Genomic DNA, 22,019 nt, shown 5'->3' with positions numbered 1-22,019 from the left:
ATCAAGTACTATTTTGTAAATAGATTAGGTAATTCTGTTGGCTCTCCTCAACTAAGAAATTCATTGTCTTTGTACTCATTCAGCAGCACAATACTTGTGAAAAACGACAGAAATTCTTGAGGTCAGTAATTTACAACTTAGAAAAAAATTCTAAATAAAGAAATATCAGAAAGACCATCTGCAACAGTAATTTTTTGTGAGTCTTGCCTATTAAAGTAGAGGAGAACATTTCTAAACGTAGAACATTTTTGTATAATTAATCAACAACAAATTTCTTCATTATACTATCTATGCTCTTTGACTTGTACCAAGCATGGTTTCTTGATGTGTTAAGCATTTGATGTAAAAAGAATTGCAAATATTTAAGGTATATATTCTTTCCTGCCAGATATTTACACAGACATGTACCCAATATAGATTTTTAGTTATCATTCAAGTCTTCAAACATGTTGTATTTGATCCGGCAGACTTGGAGAATCTCTGCCAGTTTCTTAAAGGAGTTATACTTTAAACATTGATTTTTAGTTATCACTTCTTCAACAATATTTACAAATAATGATCATCCTTTTGACGCGAGCAGTGGAAAAGGTAAACGTCCGTGAAATCAATAAGAAAATCTTAACATGGATTTCCACCTGTTTTTATCATCCTGCGACTAACAGCACTTCAGTTAGGAAACCTGACACTCAATGTCAGTTTTTAAATTACTCCTGTAAATTGTTGGAATAATGCATTAATGAGGGAGCAATTAATGGAACATGATCTTTAAGGCGTAACTTATGTTTTGTGTATTTTCTTGACAGAGAATTGTATTAGAGGAATAGATCACATATTTATCAATGAGTAGCATTGGAATGGAGAGGAGAGGAAAATGAATCCACGGGCCACAAAACCAAGGCGCAAAAGGTAAAGAAAAAATGTTTAAATAACTTTCAAAACTATACTATTGATTTGTTATTAGCTTGTTTATAGGTGGAAAGTTTAAATTTCTCTCCTCAATAGATAATTTTAGCAAGTTTGTAAAAAAAAAAATAGGTCAGAAGAAAAGTTACATACTAATACACTATTACGCTAATAATGTTGTCCATTATTTCACAACTTAAGATTAAGTTGAATTTAAGCTTGATGCATCACAAATTCTTCAAGACTCCTGTTATGCTTATGGTAAGGTACTAATTTAACAATTATTTAGCAAGGTTAATCAAATAAATAGTTAAAAGCACTGAGTGTTTCTCAGTTCCTTTAGATCTAAAAGTACATTGTTGTAATAGTTTACATGCATATAATGAATTTTTTTTTGTATGACCATTTTTCTTCAAGAACTGGAAACCTTCATTTACTACACCCTTGGACTACACATCTTTAAAGGTGTAAAATTCCCTTTTCTGCATATGTCGTGCAATTTATATATGCAGTTATCACGTCAAGTCATGTAAGCATGTGTATGAAGCAAATTCTGTATCACACATTTTGTGACATCTTGTTTTTTGATATTACAGAACATTTTTAGATAATTTGTGGTGTTCATAAATAAAATTATCATCTTACCTTTTTATTATCTTCACATTTGAGGGTTTAAGGAGGTAGACCTTGGGTAAGGGACACAACTATTTGTGGTGTTCATAAATAAAATTATCATCTTACCTTTTTATTATCTTCACATTTGAGGGTTTAAGAAGGTAGACCTTGGGTTAGGGACACAACTCCTACAGATCATTGGAACGTTTGTATTCACCATTTTACATCAACCTTGTGTAAGCATCAAAGTTACTTGGAGTGATTTCATTCTGTTTTAAAGGAAAGCTTGAAAGGCTGTGGTGAAATTGAATATGATACAAACATATCACTGATTTCAAGAGTTTTGTCCCTTACCCTAGGTCTACCTCCTCAATGCAATGATAATTTTAAACTTTATTTTATAATTTTTTAATGGATTGTATACAGTGTACCATGTGTTTCTGTGTATCATCAGAATTTCAATTTGAATTCACATGGCGTTTGTATTTTGTGAGACATATTGAATAGTGTGTTAATTGATGCACATTATGAGGTGTGTACCTATGTTGTACATTTAATCACAAGGGTTATTTTGCTCTCAGTCTCCATTTATTCATTATATCTTAGTATAACCCAAATTACTGCAATCTCATGCAATATTAGATACTTCCCTTACAAATACAGTGTTCTAGGACTTCTATTTCCCGTTAAGCGGGGCAAGTGAAATTTGGGTCAGGGAATGTTAGGTACTTAGTTACACTTTCCCATGGCAAGTTGAAAACTTCATATGCTGTAAGGATTTGTTTTGTTAGGAAAGCAGTCATTGACTGTGGGAAAGTTGATTTTATATGGATTTTTCCCGAGGAAACCTCAATTTTTGAAAAATCCTAGAACACTGAAATATTAATGCAATAATAATTTTTTTTGTATTGTAAAACATGATATTCCCAAAGAAAGACACTAAAAATAAGTGAAAATGTAATTTCCCAGTGTGATGTCTGTTAAAGTAGACATATTTGTTTAGAGAATTACTGATTTGCTGTACAGTAATCAAGTTATTGCACATATAAAACTGTTTTTTGTTTTTGTATTCATTATTGCAATTTTTTTTTCATTTTGGAATTGAATGTTTAAATTGTATTTTTATTCTCATTATATTAAGGAAAAACCATGTTTGAGAAATGTTAATATTTCCATCACGTTAATATAAATTTCTATTATCAAAATCAAATTTGAGTATTAATGATTACTTTGCAATAATCATTTAGATTCTATGAATTCCAGATGTATATTGGAATTACTTGATGTCTGTCAGAATTTTAATTGTTGCAGTATATTGGCTCCCAATTGATGGATTGGTTTCAAATTTGATATGTATATATGGATTGGGCAGATTTTGAAGTCCATCTGATGTCAACTTCCTGTTTTGTGGGAAATTGCCATTTTCACTATATGGGATGAAAGAAGAAATATTTCTTATAAAAATATCAACTTTGAATAGGTATTGATTTTATTGAAAAATCGTCCTTTTTTATCTTTGATCTTGTTGATAGATATTCTTCTACATGTATCTCTCTTACATGACCAGAGTTCGAAAATATCAGTCAAAACATTGGGAATGATTGCGATATCAACAGACCTTCTTTTTGATTGAAAATTACGCAACACACCAATTATCTGTAGTCACACTACTGGATTTTTTTAATGAAAAGTACATTAAAATGATCAAAATACAGTTATTAGTTTACCAATAAAAAGAATTATAGTTACTTTCCTTTTTGATACAGACTATAGCATGTGGAACACCTCAATTTGCCCTCATGTGGTCGTCGAGACATTCCACCTGATATTCTAAGAATCAAAATAGAAAGTTACTATTATTGTATATGTTAGCGATTTTGGTTATTGTATATATATCTAATTCCTTTTTTGTTTGGCTTTCCCATGCTGTATGAGTAGGGGTGTTCCCATGCTGTATGAGTAGGGGTATACATAGTTTGCACCTTCATGTGTGATTCTACAGTACATGTACAGAAAAGAAATTAACTGCTTACAAAATTCCAGACTCACAACAAAGTTTGTTAGTATTGATGCAGTATCCCAGCTTTTTGAGGAAGTTCTTGTTTTCTGAGTGACATGACTTTGAACAATGAAAAAAGGTCCTTTAGGTCTTAGTATGATTCAATAGGCTGTAACTATTTAAATGTACCTAAATACAATGCACTTGTTCTGATTCTGCTATACCATAGATCAGAACTGGAAATATTTATTGGATGTGAAACGTGGCACATTTTAATGTACACATTAATAAATTTCATTAGGCCAAATTAAAAAAAAGTCTGTATTTCCGCATACCCTACCAGGTTATCCACCCTTTTTTCAGCTAAAAATAGTGAACCATAATTTTTTTGTTGTTGTCAATTTTCAAAAAAACGCTGTTAAAGTCAGAACATTTCTCCTATAGACTCAATGTAAAAAAATAATCAAATAAAAACAAAGTAAAATTCCCTTCCTATTGACCCTATTTTCTCAAAGGCATAATAGGAAACACATGTACTAAGTTTTGCCTTAATGCTAGAGTTAATAATGCTGAATTAAGTAGCACTCCAGCTAAGGATCATGCAAAATGTGATTCATGGGTAAAAAGCCTACATGTTTTAATTTTTGATATTTTGTTTGAAATGTCATAGTAAACAGAAATTAACATGTGGTTTATCATATTACCTGTGCTCTTAGGAGATAAAAATTTTATAGAAAGCACTGTAGATTTCAAAATTAAGGGAGATAACTCTGTAAATGACGCTCAAATACAATAGAATCTACTGGATTTTCAATGTTGATTATCTTCTAAGAGCAGGCAGATTTGAATGAATAATTACACATTTCATAGTATAGACCCATAAAACAACTTAATTACAAAAATAAAAATATGTAGTCTTTTTTAGGGTGTATCACCTTTTTTCAGATTTTGCATGATTCTTACAAAGACAGCTACTTTAAAAAAAAGCTGCATTGAACCATGTCTATTTTATCTCTATAAACTCAATGGATCCAATAGACTTTTACATTTCAAAATTTAAACTTTAATAGCCTATAACTTGGTCTCAAAAATTTTTATATGATTATCCGAACCCTGTACTCTGGAGTGGTAATGATTCATCATACTGTATTGTCAATTTGAGAAAAAAAATGTATCATTTCAAAATTTAATAAAGACGTTAGAAGTGTCAAGACAGGATTCTCCTGGGAGATTTTACAAAAGTCGTGTCTCACGACAGATCTCAGGTAGAAAATTATCTTTTGCGATATAGTAAGATTCCTCTTGTTTGACACTCCAGGTATTTGCATATCAATAATCAGTGATTTAGCAGATTACTTTTATTTTGATAAGTTTTTATCAGGTCTGACTATTGTTAGCTTTGAAATGACGGACCAGGGTGATAAAACGGCAGCACTGGAATTTCGATTGATGTTAAAACTGACTGAGACTTTATTAAATGTGAACAGGACTTTTCTTTAACCTCATTTTTCTCATAAGGGTTTTATTTGGTAATAATATGGCTGAATCAAAAGCCGATGAATTGGGGGCTGTAGTCTAGATCTGTTCAATGATTTTTTACAGTTACTAGTTGAGTCATGAATTTCAGCAATTTTCCCTAATAAGTATATATTTGTAGGTAAGTTTTCACTAGCCTGATAGGCATGGTTGTGTGGCTAAATTAGAAAGTTGGAAAACCAGAAATTAGAGGGGAAGGCATGTGCAATACAGCAGATATGTTTTAGGCTTTGTTGCCTACCATGAAATTATGAAGTTCAACATTTTGTGTCCCATATCCTGTGTAAATGGTATGCCAATAAGTTAAAATATGTTAAAAATGTTCATAATGGAATGTGGAGTCTTTAGTTACTATTGAAGAAGTTAATTTGATTTTTTTGATAGGAAAGTTCGTTTGTGTCTTTTTGACGCCCCCTAGTGTTCTAAAATATAATAGAATCGAAATACATGTAGTATCGATCAACATTATGAAAATGTAGATGCATTGTCTTTGACTCAAAGTACCAGGTTTTTTCTACGTTAAATATGAATAATAAAGAGTCACTTTCTGTCTTAGAAAAAATAAATAACTATTCAAGTATTTTCCTATACACATACTGAATGCATTTGCAAAGTTTCAGTGAAATGTGACAAGCACTTTTTTAAATATTTGATTTTTAAATATAGGGTAACCAAGTTGCGCAAGCAAAAAAGTGACAATATTCTACCATACTTAAATGCATTAAATATTTGCAAAGAACTTTTTCTGAGTTTTCAAATAAAACAAATCAATCATGACTTGTTTTTTTTAACAATATTAATAAAGAGATAGCCTTTAAAAGTAATCATTTTCTGAAAAATTGGTCTATTTTTTTGAAAATTTATTTCTGACATTCCTCCCCCTTTTTCTTGATCACATGTCAAAAATCCTAAATCTTTAAATTTTCACAAAAGGTGATATATTTGACTTTAAATTTGTAAATACAGTGTTTTCACAATAAAACATGACCAGTAAAGGGCACCTAAAGCAAAAAAAGTACTCAAAAATGGATTTTCCATGTTGCCATAAGGAAATGCTTATATATCCTTAACTGCAGTAATGAAAGTGAGTTTTTCCTCATTTCTAACCAAATTGTTGCTCAAATCTACACAAAACTTGATTTCAAGTGCTGATTACCACCATATTGGGGTAAATGTAGCCCTCAAAGTTTAATATTTGATATTTTTACTAAATTTTCTACACTTTTTACAAGATAGGACATAAAAATCAGCCAAAAAGACCAACTTTCCATAATTTGGACCTATAACTTAAAAAAATGCATATTTTGAAGGATTTTTGTAGTGTATTCCTCTCATGGCAAAGTTTACAAGATCTTCAAGTAGTTTAAAGCTATTCCAAGAAACTTTTCATTTTGCCATGGCTTCAGCTTAAGGCTAGAAACCACTAATTCCACTTCCCATAGGCTTCTATGCTAATTTCACAATATTCAATGGCTTCTCTGGACTTTACCTTAAGTTTAACCTGCAGAGGACTATATATCAGCATGATTCTACATATGTCAGCTCACAATCCTCAGAATGGCATTTGGGGTTAGCAGACTTGCAGTGCAGTACTGGTCACCAGAAGTGAAGGGTCTATAAATAGCATGGGAAATCCCAGTGTTTTCACAAGATAGGGGTATATTTAGAAACCATTATGGAGATTAGGTTTCACATCACAAGAAGCAAAATGCACCTATAAAATGTACAGAAATGTTTTTCCTTTCAGGAACTGTTTAAATTTTTTAAATAAGATGAGAACTTTTTTCACAGCACTATGAGGAACAGGGGTAATTTCTGCGTAGGACTATTTTTGCGTACGTTCCAAATGCTCATTGGTTGAATTGGTGGTCTGTAACCTTAATAAAGATCAAAGTTCTTGTAACAGTCAAATTTTAACAAGTACAGGTTCACCTCAGAGTCATGCAAAAAAAAGTAAATAAGGACTAATGTTGGGAAAATAATTTTAAATAATTAAAAATATATTAAGTGTCCTATTTAACTTGCATATATTTACATAATTTTTGTGTTTCTGGACCCAGTTGGCCTATGGGACGTACTAAATACATCTAAGGCCATGCCTCCAAATAGAATAATATATCTGTTTCCTGCTACCCTACCTTCCCTATTTTTGGTGCCTACTCTAAACATTTTATGGCCATCTTGGCTCAACCATTGCTAGTGACTAGACTGTTCCCCCATTCACTCAATGAGAAATGTTTTTGAAAAATAAAATGATTTCCCTACCTATCTACCCTATTTTAGGGCCCCGCCTTAGGCAGGTCGCCCTATGTTGATCAGTCTGTCCGTCCATCCGTCCGTCCATAACAAATTAGTGTCCGCTCTATATCTAGAGAACCGTTATGGTTTCATACTTTATACTTAACATATATATTAACCAACACCAGAGGATGTGCATAATATATGGACAACTTTCCAGGTCAAAGATCAAGGTCAAAAACTTTGGTTTCAGTTGACAACCCCATGTCCTGTGGTAAAGATTGTGTCCGCTCTATATCTTGAGAGCCGTTATGATTTCAAAGTGTATACTTGACATGTATATTAACCAACATCAGAGGGTGTGTCATAATGCATGTACAACTTCCAAGGTCAATGTCAAAAACTTTGGTTTATTTACCATATGTTATTGATAGTGGGGCCCACAGAGATGGCTCCCATCTCAATGATATCTAGTTTTTGCTGGTAACAGGAAAGAAGATTATTGTTTTATGGCCTTAATGCAATTAAGAAAGCTGACAAAAAGTCTTCTGCATTATTCTTAGTTGGACCTGTACCTAGCTGACTGATGACCACAGTTAAGGCTATGGTCATTAGACTGGTCTGACATTAATCTTGGTAATGATCTGTAACAGTGAGTTCATTATCAATAAATACCTTTACTTTCTTCAGCTGAATGGATAAATAATTTGTATGTAATTAAACTGAGAAGTAAACAGGTAAATGTTTTCTTTGAAGAGGTGAAATGGACCACAACTACAGTATGTGATTATAACTTTTATTTTCAAAATGGTTTTGTACATTCCAGAGGTTATTGAAAATAGACGTATAAATTTAAAAATTTTGAAGAGATGAATTCTTAGTCTATTTAAACAAAATAAAACATACATAGTTGTGTATATGTTAGAAAAGGACAGCTTTACCAGTATTATAGGGCTCACACCTGATGAATCAACAGTGTATGATCTCTTTACAAGTTGCATGTCAGGGATTGACTCCATTTTTACATAGAATTTCATTTACAAATTATGCATGTAAAATATTAAATAAATATAAAAAGTTAGATTTTGAAGATTTAAATGATGAGGATAAAAATAAATACCGGTGATTGTATTGATACTTGATACTTTGATAATGCTGATGTTAAATATTTTTTTTGTATCTTTTTAATATTTTTTTCATGTTTCTCTAATTAATGTTTCTAATAGAATAATATTCTATTATAATTTAGCTTGACAGGGTACATTACAATGTTGATTGTATAAAAATCTTGATACATGTATTTATAAAATTCATTTTTACATCAGTTCACCCAACCAGTGCACTTGGTCCATTTCGTCAGATTTTATGGAGTTAAGTTTGCAGTTCATAAGTTTATGCATAGTTTTGATGTTCCTGTTGATTGGTTAATTTTTCTGCTAAATGAGCTCTTCAGTATTGAGAGAATATAAAATAACTACAGATATACAGGGAAAAGAATTTCATATTAATATTATTTTCATATGACTTTCACCTGAAATGGGCAAATAAATTTCATGATATAGTTTATATGAAATTCATGTTATCTCGCCTTCCTGTGAATTTCACAGAAATATCTCATATGAAGAGAAAATTGTATGAAATTGATAAATTTCATATTTTGTTCTTGTGAATTTCACATGAAGTTTATTGGTTCACATAAATTTCACACGAGTCATGTTTTAAATGGATATTTGCCTGTTTATAATAAATGACAGCCAAAATAATAAAACTATATAGATTTTGTGTAGTTAGGTCTATTTTCATTGACCATGGTTGCTTTTCATCTTATATCATCATTGGTAATGTTAATGGTCCCATAACCTTTAGAATTAAGATAATTTAAAATTATTCCATGATTGTTTCCAATGGCATGTTTAAATTAAGAAATAATTCATGGAGACTTCATTTTATTTTTGTTTTACCATGGGCTGGCCGTGTATGCCACCTTGTTTTACTTCCAAGTGATAGTGCATGGTGAAATGATAACATAAATGACCAGCCAGCGGTAAAACAATGAGAGAATGGAATCTCCATGAATCATTTTGATTCTAATAGGAGTAAGTTTCTTCATGTTTGTGAAAAGACATAACCTATATGTTGCACAATATTACAACCACTTTGGGGCAAAGTTCTATGGAAACATCAGGTAAATTGGGTCAATTTGATAAATGACATTTAAAACAATATCATCATCTATGACATTTGTCATATGTTTATCACTGTTTTACCATTGCTGTGGTCTAATGACCTTTGAAGCATTAGAACAAAAAATGATAGAAACTGTAGTTTTTCACTTGTTTTTTACCTTTTTATGTAGAAATTGGATGATTCATCTATATTAATTTATAATAAAGTGTAAAATAAGGATGTACATGTATATGGCCACCCTATACACAAATTCAGTGGTTCAGATAAGAGCCTGAGGTGTCCCTGACCTTCAAACTCTTTTGACTAACTTATCTGAAGTGGACTTTTGATTTTTTCAAGTGGACCATTGAATCAAAACCTGGAATAGTCCAGGGCATCGTTTCTCAAAGCTTAGATAATTAAGTCCCATTAGTTTCTTAAGGATTTTGTGCATGTACGACTTAAGAGTGCTTAATGTCCAGGAGATTAATGCACTCTTAAAGGTAAATTGGAACCCTTGAAAATATTGGACTTATACGATCACACTTGTACATGATGCTCTTACCTTTATGCTAATTTATCATCACTTGTGTAGTCTTAAAACCTTTTTAAAGCATATAAGAATATTGTTCAAGAATTGGATGTTTCATTTTTGATTTTTGATTGGTGTGTAAAAGAGTTGATCATAGCACATTTTCAATGAAGTGTGCTTCATGTCAAAATGTGCTACTATAATCAACGCAAAACATGAAAAATTAAAACATTCAATTCTTTTAATACATTTTATATGTTTTTCTAATTTATTTCTATAATGTTTAAGATATACATAGTAAATAGGCGACACACGGTGATCAATAAAATTAGTCTACTTTATGGGTGTAGCCTATATTACTGTATGATAGCGGGTTATTTTGGCGGGTGTAAAATTTGGTAATTTTGACACACAGTGATCAATAAAAGTAGTCTACTTTATGGGTGTAGCCTATATTACTGTATGATAGTGGGTTATTTTGGCGGGTGTAAAATTTGGTAATTTTGACACACAGTGATCAATAAAAGTAGTCTACTTTATGGGTGTAGCCTATATTACTGTATGATAGCGGGTTATTTTGGCGGGTGTAAAATTTGGTAATTTTGACACACAGTGATCAATAAAAGTAGTCTACTTTATGGGTGTAGCCTATATTACTGTATGATAGCGGGTTATTTTGGCGGGTGTAAAATTTGGTAATTTTGAGGAAAAAAGTATGCCGAAAATTTTGACGATACAAATTTTGGCTTAGTAACTAAGCTCAGAGTTAATATTTTGGTGTTTTTAGACAGATAAACACCATAATTAGCACCCTGTGAAAATTATCCCCTATATGGAAAATAGCTTAAGCTTGAAGTAATGTGTTCCATCAATTCATGAAACATCACGTGTATAGCAGCAGCTTATATCCATTGAGATGAGTATATGATGTGCACTGTAAACATGTGTATATGTGAAGAAAGCATATATATATACCGTGTGTTTATGAACATGTAATTTTATATAATTAATAATTATTATCTGCCAGCCAGTACAGCAGGGATAGATTCATCCTTCAGGGTGGAATAAACTATCTCAGAGCTTCTATAGCCAGGGAACAAACTAGGTATATTCAGTACTGTGGAATCATGTATTTATGGTTTAACTTTTGCAGTGGATTTGTCTTGATAATACATGTACAGTTCGTGTTTGGGTGGTTTATTTATCCATTTTTTCATTGTAAATTCATTTTGGAAAGGCAACGTTTAACCATACATGTTCAGGTTGAGATTTCAGCTTAACATTATGCATGTACATGTAATGCAATAATTCTAATTTTGTTATTGTTTGCTGTATCTAATCTCCAAAGAAAAGCTTGTGCATTACTTATTACAAATGTTAGAAAAATCTTTCACTATTTTTTCTCCCAAAACATCAATTAAAAACTTGATAGGACAAATTTGTTAATTCTTAATTAAATGGTATGTAATTTTTTCCACTTGAACCAGCCAGACAGGTGCTTAAAGCATGCAAATTGGCTTCCAGCCTGTTCCTAATGAAAACACTGGTTAATATTGAATTTTTTTGTACAGTTTTAAGTCAGTCCTACCTATTTTTCACACTTCACAAATAAATAAAAAAATTAACTTGGATACTAGTAAAGGGCTGTAATGATACACCTACCTCACAATATATGTATAATGATACAAGGGTGAGGATACGATACACAACATCTTGTTTTCCTATATATTTTCTTCAATTTGGGAAAAAAAAGATATTCAACAGGTTTAAAGATGATGAATTATTTTATTTAAGTTTTATTCATAGTATTATGATACATCGTTATTGTAATGAATTTGTTTCATCCTTAAAAGGAAATACCTGTGTCAATTTTTTATTACCGATCGGTATAGTGCACTTTTTTGTGACATTCCCAATACCTAGGCAAAAAGACCAGCTAAAATATGATTTTTGATAAGATTTAAGTTATTTTTTATTTTTTTTTGGGGGGGGGTATTAGGAATCACCCCCTCCATCTGTCTGTTCACATTTCTTGTAAGCACAACTATTCCTAAACTGCTGAAGGGATTTTGATGAAATTTTGTGGTAACCTTTTAGTTAATGTTGGAGCACTCAAAGAAGATACTTCCACGAGAGTGTTTTACATGCTAAAACTCCTCCTAAACCACTTAAAGAATTTTGATCAAATTTTATAGGAAGGTTGGCATTGTAAGTTGATATGCATGAAGGAATATAGTTACTGGCAGGAGACTCCAAAGGGAGATTATCCAACTTTGGGGTTTTAAATGTTAAAACTTAATAAGCACAACTCCTATTAAACCCCTCAAGTGATATTGATGAAATTTTATAGAAAGGTTAGAGTATTGTGTATGTAGATATGCATTGAAGAATATAATAACTGTCTGATAATACATAAGGGAGATGATTGAACTAAAGGGCAAGGGGCTAATCTAGACATCGATGACAAGTAGAAGTTCTGGTAAATTGGTTTGAAAAATAACAATATTGACATTCTTGTTTATGTTATCTATTACATGTTTCCCTGTCAAATAAAAATGGGAGAAGTTAGCCAAAACAAGGAGAAGTTTATACTTATTTCTCCCTTTAGATTTAACTCTGGTTGAAACTAACATTTTTTTTTGTGTGTACTGAACAGAAAATGGCTAACTTTTAACATTGAGTGTTATTATAGAATCTGTTGAATGGTGTGTACAAATCACTTTTAACTTCTTTTGAAAATGGTTTATTGTACAAAAGACTAAAGAAAATATTTATTTCTGGTATTTGATAAAGATGTTAATAGGATAATTAATTGGAAAGAGTGAACAACCAAATATGATCACAAGTGCAGAAAGAAGCCTATATTTAATGGGTGTGAGGAACTTGTTCCGCGCATGAGTTAAATCTTAGTGCAATCTTGGCACGAGTGGTCCTATTTAGGTTATTCATGATAACCAATTGAGTATCCCATTTATTTTATACATTTCTTCCATTATTTGTTGCTGTTTTCAATATAAATTTTAAATTTTGTTAATGCAGTTGGATATTTATGTTGTGACATTTTGGCGGGAGAGTGTGTGAGAGTGAATTTCACAGTGTGAATTATGAAACATTTTTACACTGGGAACATTCGATGAATTACTGCTATCTGTATAATAATAATTTGAATTGTTGTATATTGAAATATCGGCTTCCAGTCACATGTCCACTAAACCATAGCTGCACTTGCCATAAATTGGTAGTGTAACATGTTGGGTCATAGTTACAGAGTTTGTTGTTATGATCCTTGGCTTGCAAAAATTTGTGCATATTTTGGGAAGAGCGTTATTTGTTTCATTTATTTTTTAGTAAATTATTCAGGAATTTGATAAGATAGACCTTTAACTTCAAAAATTGAAAAAGAGAGAATAATCTCAATGTTTGATTTTCTTCTTTAGAATACGAAGAATGAAAGAGCGTTCCAAAACTGATCCAGAGACCAAACCAGCTAAAGCCTTACACCTACCATTCATTGTGCCTTTAGGTGTCACTCAAAATTTAGAATTTGTAAGTACATGTATTTTACTCTATAGATTAGAAAAGACTGTCATGTCTGTATGTCTGTATGTCTGTCTGTCTGTCTGTCTTTATTTTTAACACAAAATAAAGAGTTTATATGTACTGAATTCTAAAGATAAGTTTCAACATATCATATAGAATTTGTAAGTATTGAACTCAAAACAATGGACAATATAAACTGTCTGTCTTTCTATCTTTACATATCAATCAAAATATGTTGAGAACTTAACTCAGTAGATAACACTATTAGGTTTTTACATGAGTGAAGGTTAAAGATTGGGTTATCTTCCTCGAGTTTGAGAAATCAGGTCTTTTTTATGGGTGAAGCATAGTGGCATGACTGAAAAGATCAAACATTTCTATAAAGAGTGAAAGATAACCTGAACTTTGATTTGTATTGAGTATAAGTACCTGTTTATTCTGTCAGAAAATATATTTTGTTTGCTTCTCATAGAGGGCGCCACCATTTCTGAAAACAGCATATAGTGGCATCAAATCTGCTTTTGCCTTGTTTTGAAAATAAGTGGGGCAGTACATCATTTATCATGTCCATCGTACACACGTGTTTCAATATCTTGTGTTGATTTCATGTAAAACAAGGACCATTGAAGTACTGTGGTAGTATGTTGAAGCCTTGATAATGTAGATGATCAAAAACAAATCTACATTAGATGATTCAAAACTGATATCTTCATTTATCAGAATTCAAGCTGAATTTTAAATGAAAAACAAACAGATCGACTGCAAATTTCCTGATTATAACAATAATGACTTTTGTCTGTCTGTCTGTATGTAGCAGGTTTAAAACAAAGATTTTGTAAGTTTATTTTCCTTAGATTAGTAGATTTGGCTGTTTTGTAATGTTTTTGACACATTATGTTAGTGTAAAGTGTAAAATGCTAGCATTGTGGTGGTTTTAGCTCTGCTCATTGTATTGGGATATATCAAAAACAAGTACCACATGTATCTCTTAAAAAGATGACCGTCACATTTCCTCACTTTTTTACACCCTATGTGCCAAAAATATGAGCCATAACAGATGGTTCTTTTTTGTGATATATGTGATCACTGTGCTGTGCCTTGTATTTCTAATGCAAGGATTATCTTGTCTGTTTTCAGTTACTCAGTTAATATGATGGTTGAAAATATCCCTAATGAAGCCTTGAATAAACAATTGCCATCAGTATTGTCCAATGAAATGTCAGGTTATAAGCTCCATTGGTTACTTGGCCATTGTTAAGTATCATAGGTGTCATGTGATTTCAAAGGAAGTTCAGTATTGACTGCCGCAGACATGAAATACTGGCATCTTATATTTAAAGGATTGTCGGCAACCTTAAGCCCATCCAGACATTTATGTAGTTCATCATTTGATATTTATCACACTTTCCTTTTGGGGACAATTTTATACCCCCCCACCTTGTCTGTCGATCAATCTTCTATCTGTAACCCTTTCTGTAACAAATTTCTCAGTTTCTTTTTGAGTGGATACTTATATATTTGTTCTGTTGCTTTTGCGTAACAACCTCTACGATGTCTCGCTCTGTGCAGGTCCGGTGTCAAAAGAGTAGGCCTGTAGCAGCACTAAGCTTGTCGTAAAAGGCGACTAAATAGTGCTCAGGAACCTAGCCAGGGGCTAGGCGCTCTGTCCATAGAGCAACTTGGTTGTGTGCCCCAGGTGGTCTAACAGGGTACCCTTGGTGTGTTACATGCTGGGGTTGTCAGGCTATAATACATAAAACCTGACCGCAAACCATAGTGGTGCACCGTATTGGGAAAGATGCCACGTTCCTCGCATGTTAAAGAACTCTGCTGTGGTATTTAATAGGAGTAGGAACCTTTGTGCTCCACCACAGGAAGCTAAATTGCCCAACCCTACCCATCCCTCCCTTTTTCTTGTGACAATCAAAATTTGTCAACCCTATTATCCTTGTGTCCCATCCCTTTTTTCATTTCATCATCATCATCATCATCATTTCATGTTAATTATATCATCCCATTTCATGTTCATCGTCTGAATATAGCTGAAACATTGCTGCTTGGGCATTAAACCCCAGTAATCAATCAATCAATCAGTCCTACGATATCTCCTCTTCACAGGGTCCTGGCTTATCTACTTACTGTTTACTGTTAGTCTTAATTAGACAGAAATGGTTAAGTCAGGGTATTCTAAGCACAATGTAGTGTGATACATCTTGTCTGTTTTTAGGCAACCTGATGTTTTGATGGGTTCCTAGCCTCAGAAAATTACAAATTACTTCAAATTAAACAGTGATAGCTGTATTTAAAATTGCCCTACCATGAACTTAAGGGACTTTTTTCTCTGAGTAACTTAATCAAGAGACAAATGTTAATACTGGATACTTTTTATTACAATCTTTTGAAGTTCATTTTCTTCACACAACATTTTTGGGCTCCTAGCTGATCCATTTCATATCATATCTTTATGCATTAAAATTTATTTTCTAATTTATAAAATTGTGGTAGATTTCTTCAGATATTCTTGCATTCAATATGACAATATTTTTATATTATTTTTAAGAGGCAGTTGCATATTAGATTAGCCATAATAGGAAAATTTCCTCAATAATTTATGAGAAATTCAAAGGATAAACATTAAAATATACAAAATTTATGATGTATTAAAATTAAACTACAATGGAACTCCCAGGAGATATATATTGATCATGGTGTATGTCTGTCTGATCATTCTTTCATTGATATGTCCATGACTTCTTCATTTCAATTTTTGAAGTAACTACTTATAGCTCAGACTTGATATTTTGACAGAAACTATATACAGGAGTGCCATATTATGAAATCACTAAAAACACAATAAACTTGGTTCTATGCATTGTAAGTGTATAATATGTGTGCATGTTGATCAAAAGTTGTCCAAATTACAGGGGCGAATCCAGAATTTGAGTTTAGAGGTGGGGTGGGGGGGGGGCATAAATTGAATTAAATGCCGCGCAAAGCAAGGCAAAAAATAGGGTGAAACTTATGGTGACTTTTTTTTTCCGATGCCCAGTACGCCAGTCCTTGGATCCGCGCCTGAATTAAGCTAAGAATATGTATTTTAAAACTGTATTTGTAATTTACTATGAAAGTGTATGAATATTATTTACATGTGTCAGTTAAGTTGCTTCCATGCTGTCAATTAAGAGAAAGAAATAAAAATATGGATTTTTCAGTATAATTCAAATAAATTTTGCAAAAGACTTCTTCAATCATCATACTATTAGTGTAATAATTTTGAAAACCTAATTTTTTCAAGCCTTGCAATGGTATGCAACATTTCAAGAGTTATACCATTCTATTGTTACTTTGTACTAACTGTTCTACATCCTCTGACACTTCTGAGGCAAAAGAATTCCTCTTTAATAGGTCAAAAACTATTTCAAACTTTTGTCAATTTGTCAAATTAATGTGTTTTTTTTTGGAGGATCAGCAGGATTCGTTATTTTTCAGTTTTGCCCAATTTTACAGAATTATGTGATTAAGTACATGTACATAATAGCATGGAAAGTATATTCAGTATCAACAGCATATCTAAACCCTTGTTGTCTTGGCCTGCTTTTCTTTATGAGCTTAAAATGGAAAAGACAAAAATAATTCATACAGAAAAATTTTTAGTAGAATTACAGACTAAAATTGAGCATGTAATAAGATACACTTTATTGCAGTAATGCTTTTCACAAGTGTAATTAAATGCATGTAATATTCCATAAAATATTGTATTTTTAATTTTCTTTTTTTGAATTTTAACTTCAGCTATCATCTAAAACTTTATGGGTGTGTCAATATACATGTACATTAAAAATATGTTTATGGTAGCATTAAACCATTTGAGATAATTGGAAAGCAAGTTGAAAATGTAGACTAGAATTTTGTATACAGATATGGAGGTATAGAAAGTACCAATGTACGAAATAATATCCAGTTTTATATCCATTTGATGATGTTTACAGTAAATGTAATAATTCTCATAATGTAACAAATTTTGCTATTTTTGTCGTTAAAAATTAAGTGTGAAAAATTATATATGAAAAATTAAATTTTTACACCATATGACACTGTTTTTTAAAGGTATGATTTTTAAGTGCATTTGAAGACGTCATGCATCTGTACCCCTTACAGGCCATTTCTAACTATCTTACATGTAACTATATCCCTTACAAATGAGCCTATTCAAGTGTTTTGTTAACTTATTGGGTTAGTATTGAGCTTAAAATCTATGATTTGTGTAGAATATTACCATAAAACAAAGTTGAGAGATACCCACACATCTGAAGTGATTGTTTCAGCTTTTAAAGTAGGTGCAGAGCAAATGTAATGTGGAAAGTATTGCATATTCCTGTTATTAAAGAAATCATGCATTCCATCATAATGGTGCATCAGCAACTAATTTTTAATTTGAGTATTGACAGCTATATCCCTTTTTGGCAAAGCCTACAATCATATTATAGTTCAGTTTCAGTATATACTGTAATATTACAGTAATTTATACATTTGTGGTTCTTATTGTTCATGTTATGTGTGTAGAAATTTTGCAATTCCAACACCTATGCTTGTTCCTGAACAGGTGATTACTTTCAGGTTCAGTTTCGGTATCCAAGGATAGATCATGACAAGGTAAAAAGAGAGACAGCTTTGGTAAATTAGTTAACAATTGTATATACCTGGACAGGTATTTTGTATTCTTTTTCAGTCTCTGTAGCCTAAGGCAGATCCTTTTTTAAAAAGTAGGGACTGTTGTGGTAGAAACTTTACTTTCATGCATCAACACAGCTGTAATTTGATCACAGGTACTTATGTCCCAGGCTCTTTGGCAAAGCTTTAAATCATATCATCATATATAAAACCATTGCATATTGTAAGATTATTTGGGGTTGTGCATGGAGGATCTTAATTCCTTTAATTCCAAAAATACTGCATCTTCTCTTATCTTGATGAAATACATGATTGCACCCGCATTAAACTCTTAACAAGAACTTATGTCCTGAAGGTTGGCAATGTGTTAATAGACCATAAACTGTATACCATTGATCGTGTTGGGACACAGAATGGCAGTGTGTCAGGCAAACCTTATTCATTATTTATAATTCTAGACAATTAAATTAACTGTTTTGGTTGTTGTTATGTAGAATTTTTACAATGCCAATGTCAATGTTTGTTCCTGAACAGGTGATTGCTCCCTTTTTCAGTCTCTTTAACTTACAGTAGATCCTGTGTAGAAAAAAAGGGGGATTACTGTGGTAGAAGTTTAAGCTCCATGAACCTTTGGTCTCACAAACCACTTCCGGGTCAGATTGCCACCCGTCTATGTAGTACTGAAAACACACTGAACCTAGACCTATGCATTGTAAGTGCATTATTCATGTGTATTCTGATTAAAAGTAGTCAAAATAAAGCTGAAAATGTATACTTTAAAATCATATATGTAATTAACTACAAAAGTTTATGAATATTGTTTACATGTGTGAGTAATTTGCCTCCATGCTGTCAGTTAGCAGAAAAGGTAAAGTTGTGGATTTTTAGTATTATTTATTCAAGTAAATTTTGTGAAGAATTTCTACAATCATTGTACCATTAGCATAACGATTTTGAAAGCCTTATTTTCCAAGCTTCACAATGGTATGCAACTTTATGCTTGCCCTACCTGTGCACCTTGTCCATGCTTCCAGTTTTTAGTGGAGTCTGAGTTGCTCATTTGCTTTTATTGCTTTGCGTGTATGATTTTAGTTACAGTCGTTGAACCAATCCATGCAACGATTTGACAGATCAATGACCGTTGACTGATTGATCGCTGATGGATCGATGACCGATGACCAGTGAACGATCTGGTTGCAGTTTTGTTATGAAAAATTGAGTAAGATCTGTTTAAAATAAAAGAAATGTAAAATAAAAGTATAAATTGATGTTTAAATCTATTACATTATGTAAATATGTGTAAAATTGACAAAGAAAACAACAAAAACCGTAAAATACATTGACCGCTCTGTTGTCACGTGATGCGATCACCAGTTTAATGGATCAGTTTGACGGATTGATGACTGACTGGAAACTGATCGGTGATCGATGACCGATTGCAATTTTTGTTGCACGGATCGGTTCATGTACTGTATTTTATGTTCTTTGTTGTGTATGTCTGTTTCCCATGTCTGGTCTTTGTCCCTTGATTGCATTCTTTTAATTACTGCTATAACCTTGGTTCCCTTGATTACTCTTTAAGATGCCATTTGTCCAGGGAATTCACAGTAAAACTTTGAAAATTACTTTTTTAACATGTAAAGTAATGGAAATGTTAGAAGTGGTTAGTGAGACCTGTACTGGTGATTGCTTATCCCTTTTTAGTCTGTAATTTATGGTAGATCTGGTGTAGAAAATAGGGGAGGGCTGATCATATCCAAAGAAAACGAGGAAGGGCTTTGGTTTAAAGATTACAATTGCATGTGCCTGAACTGGTGATGACTTCTTTGCTCAGTGTCAGTATTAAGGTATACAATCATGAGGTTAAAGAAATTGGGGGGGGGGGGTAAGCTGCTGTGACAGTGATGATGCTTTTTCTCAGTTTTCTCCATTGTGAAGATGGAGGTGACATATTTTTTTAAATACCATGAAAGCAAAGAAACAGTGTAAATGTCATTGAGGAAAACTATATACATTCCTACTATTTTCATACTGAACTCTCCTTCAACTGAAAGATTAATGACATCACAATGTGATGCCATTATTTCTCTGATGTCAAATGGTCAATTGGAGACAGTTACTGGGTAATTCAGCAGCAAATTGACAAACTTGTGTGAATTCATGTATGAGAATTCTTCTTTTTCCTGGCAATGCATTAAAATATCGGTTGGTATAAAATCCATCAACTGTTTTAAACCTTTTCAGTTCATTAACCAATTAGTTCATGCTTCTTTTAATAAAAAAGTGAACACAGAACAAATACTTAATTATTAATAATCACCAATCATCACTTAGCTTATCCAGTTATCAGTAAACATGGCCATCTGTCTCTAAAACATTTATGTCAGTCAAGAAGGTGGCTGCTACATCAGTTAACATGCAGAATTAAAACATTGTCTTGCTTGCCATTTTAACATGTAAAAAGTTATTAAATATTAATTTCCCTGATTGGTATTTGTTTTGTAATGCATTCAGGTTTTTTTTTCCTTTTGTGTTTGTTTAATTGTTTTGTGACGTTTTGATTTTCTGCATGGGTCCATTTCACTTTGAATTGATTTATAAATCAGTGTTATCCATGTACTTGCATTGTGCAAATAAAATAAGTTGCGGAAGTATCAGGTACATGCTGTATAGTGTACAGAATTAGCTGACATTCGTATTCTTTAGTTTACAGCCAATGATATAGTTAACATCAAGGAACAGAGTTAGTTTTCCCTTGATTGAATAATCATTGCCTCAGGTGGTTACCTGAATAGTTGAAGAAGTCTGATAGAAAGTTTAAATCTGTTTGTCATTTGTCCAGTTAATTCATCAGATGATTGCCATTCAACCATCTGAAGACTTAACTCTATTCCCTGAAGTGAATTATATTACTTGCTATAACTCTAGTCAAAAAAGAAGGACATTCTGAAGACTGTGGGTGGACATTGACTGAACAATGATCTGAAGGAGTTATGTATTATAGCACAGAGTCGTCTAAGAGAGGCGGAGAAAGATAAGGAATTTGACAAAAAAACTTCAAAAGTAAGGAAATTTTCTGATGTGTGTAATGCATTATGGGATTCCAAGTTGTGATGTCTAACGACAGTCAACAGGTATGCCTAAATTAATACTTCATGTCTCTGGCTATTAATTTGATTATTGTGGTTTCATTTATATTTTTGTGTGAATTTTTTTTAATTCTTTTGCATTTCACATTGGCGTTTATGTAATTAATTAAACATTTCTGGAAAGTCTTATTTGTATTTATTAGCATTTAATTTTGCATTATTGATGTTTGAATAAAGTGATACATGTCTATACCCAGCCTCATTTAGACTGATTGTTTTATTCAGTGTAGACATCAATATTATAGTTTCAATATGTTCAAAATGACCAGAAGGAACTTTAGAACAAGTCATATTTGTACAAATTTCAAGTTATATCCTCCACAAACAAAGTTTGGGGGGTATATTTGAATTTCCCTGTCTGTCTATGTGTCATTCTGTCTGTCCGTCTGTACAAGTTTTTAATTTATTCACTTGCAAGCTATACGGAGCTTGTTAAAATCTTAATTTTACCATAGAGAGTGAAAAAATGATTTGAATCAAGACTAGGTTGTTATTCTCTGTCCACTTCGTCCGTATATCAGTCTGTAGGTCTGTACTATGTGTATTATTGAGCTTTACAGATTATTTGGTGCAGCATGCAAATGTTCACTGCAAGAAGAATACTGATTTTCATTTATGTGGTTCTGGGTTTTCCATTCCAAATGAAAAAAAACCCAAAAAACAGAGAATT

The 22,019-nt window shown here is 32.2% G+C and overlaps 1 protein-coding gene across 1 annotated transcript in view; it reads left to right on the top strand.

Annotated features, from left to right (window-relative positions):
* Positions 1-22,019, top strand: part of LOC148598369 (dual specificity tyrosine-phosphorylation-regulated kinase 4-like) — an 87,347-nt gene that overhangs the window by 1,598 nt on the left and 63,730 nt on the right. The window contains exons 2-4 of the mRNA XM_088560042.1: positions 804-906; positions 11,017-11,094; positions 13,427-13,535. Coding sequence (XP_088416168.1) covers positions 872-906; positions 11,017-11,094; positions 13,427-13,535 — 222 coding nt within the window. The 5' untranslated portion in view covers positions 804-871. The remainder of the gene's footprint in view (positions 1-803; positions 907-11,016; positions 11,095-13,426; positions 13,536-22,019) is intronic.

This window comes from Perna viridis, chromosome 14 (assembly GCF_037379345.1).
Source record: "Perna viridis isolate PV_CMFRI_1.1 ecotype Kerala chromosome 14, ASM3737934v1, whole genome shotgun sequence".
Classification (NCBI taxonomy): domain Eukaryota; kingdom Metazoa; phylum Mollusca; class Bivalvia; order Mytilida; family Mytilidae; genus Perna; species Perna viridis.
Note: the sequence above shows the minus strand (reverse complement) of the source record. Positions and strands in the feature narration are given on the sequence as shown.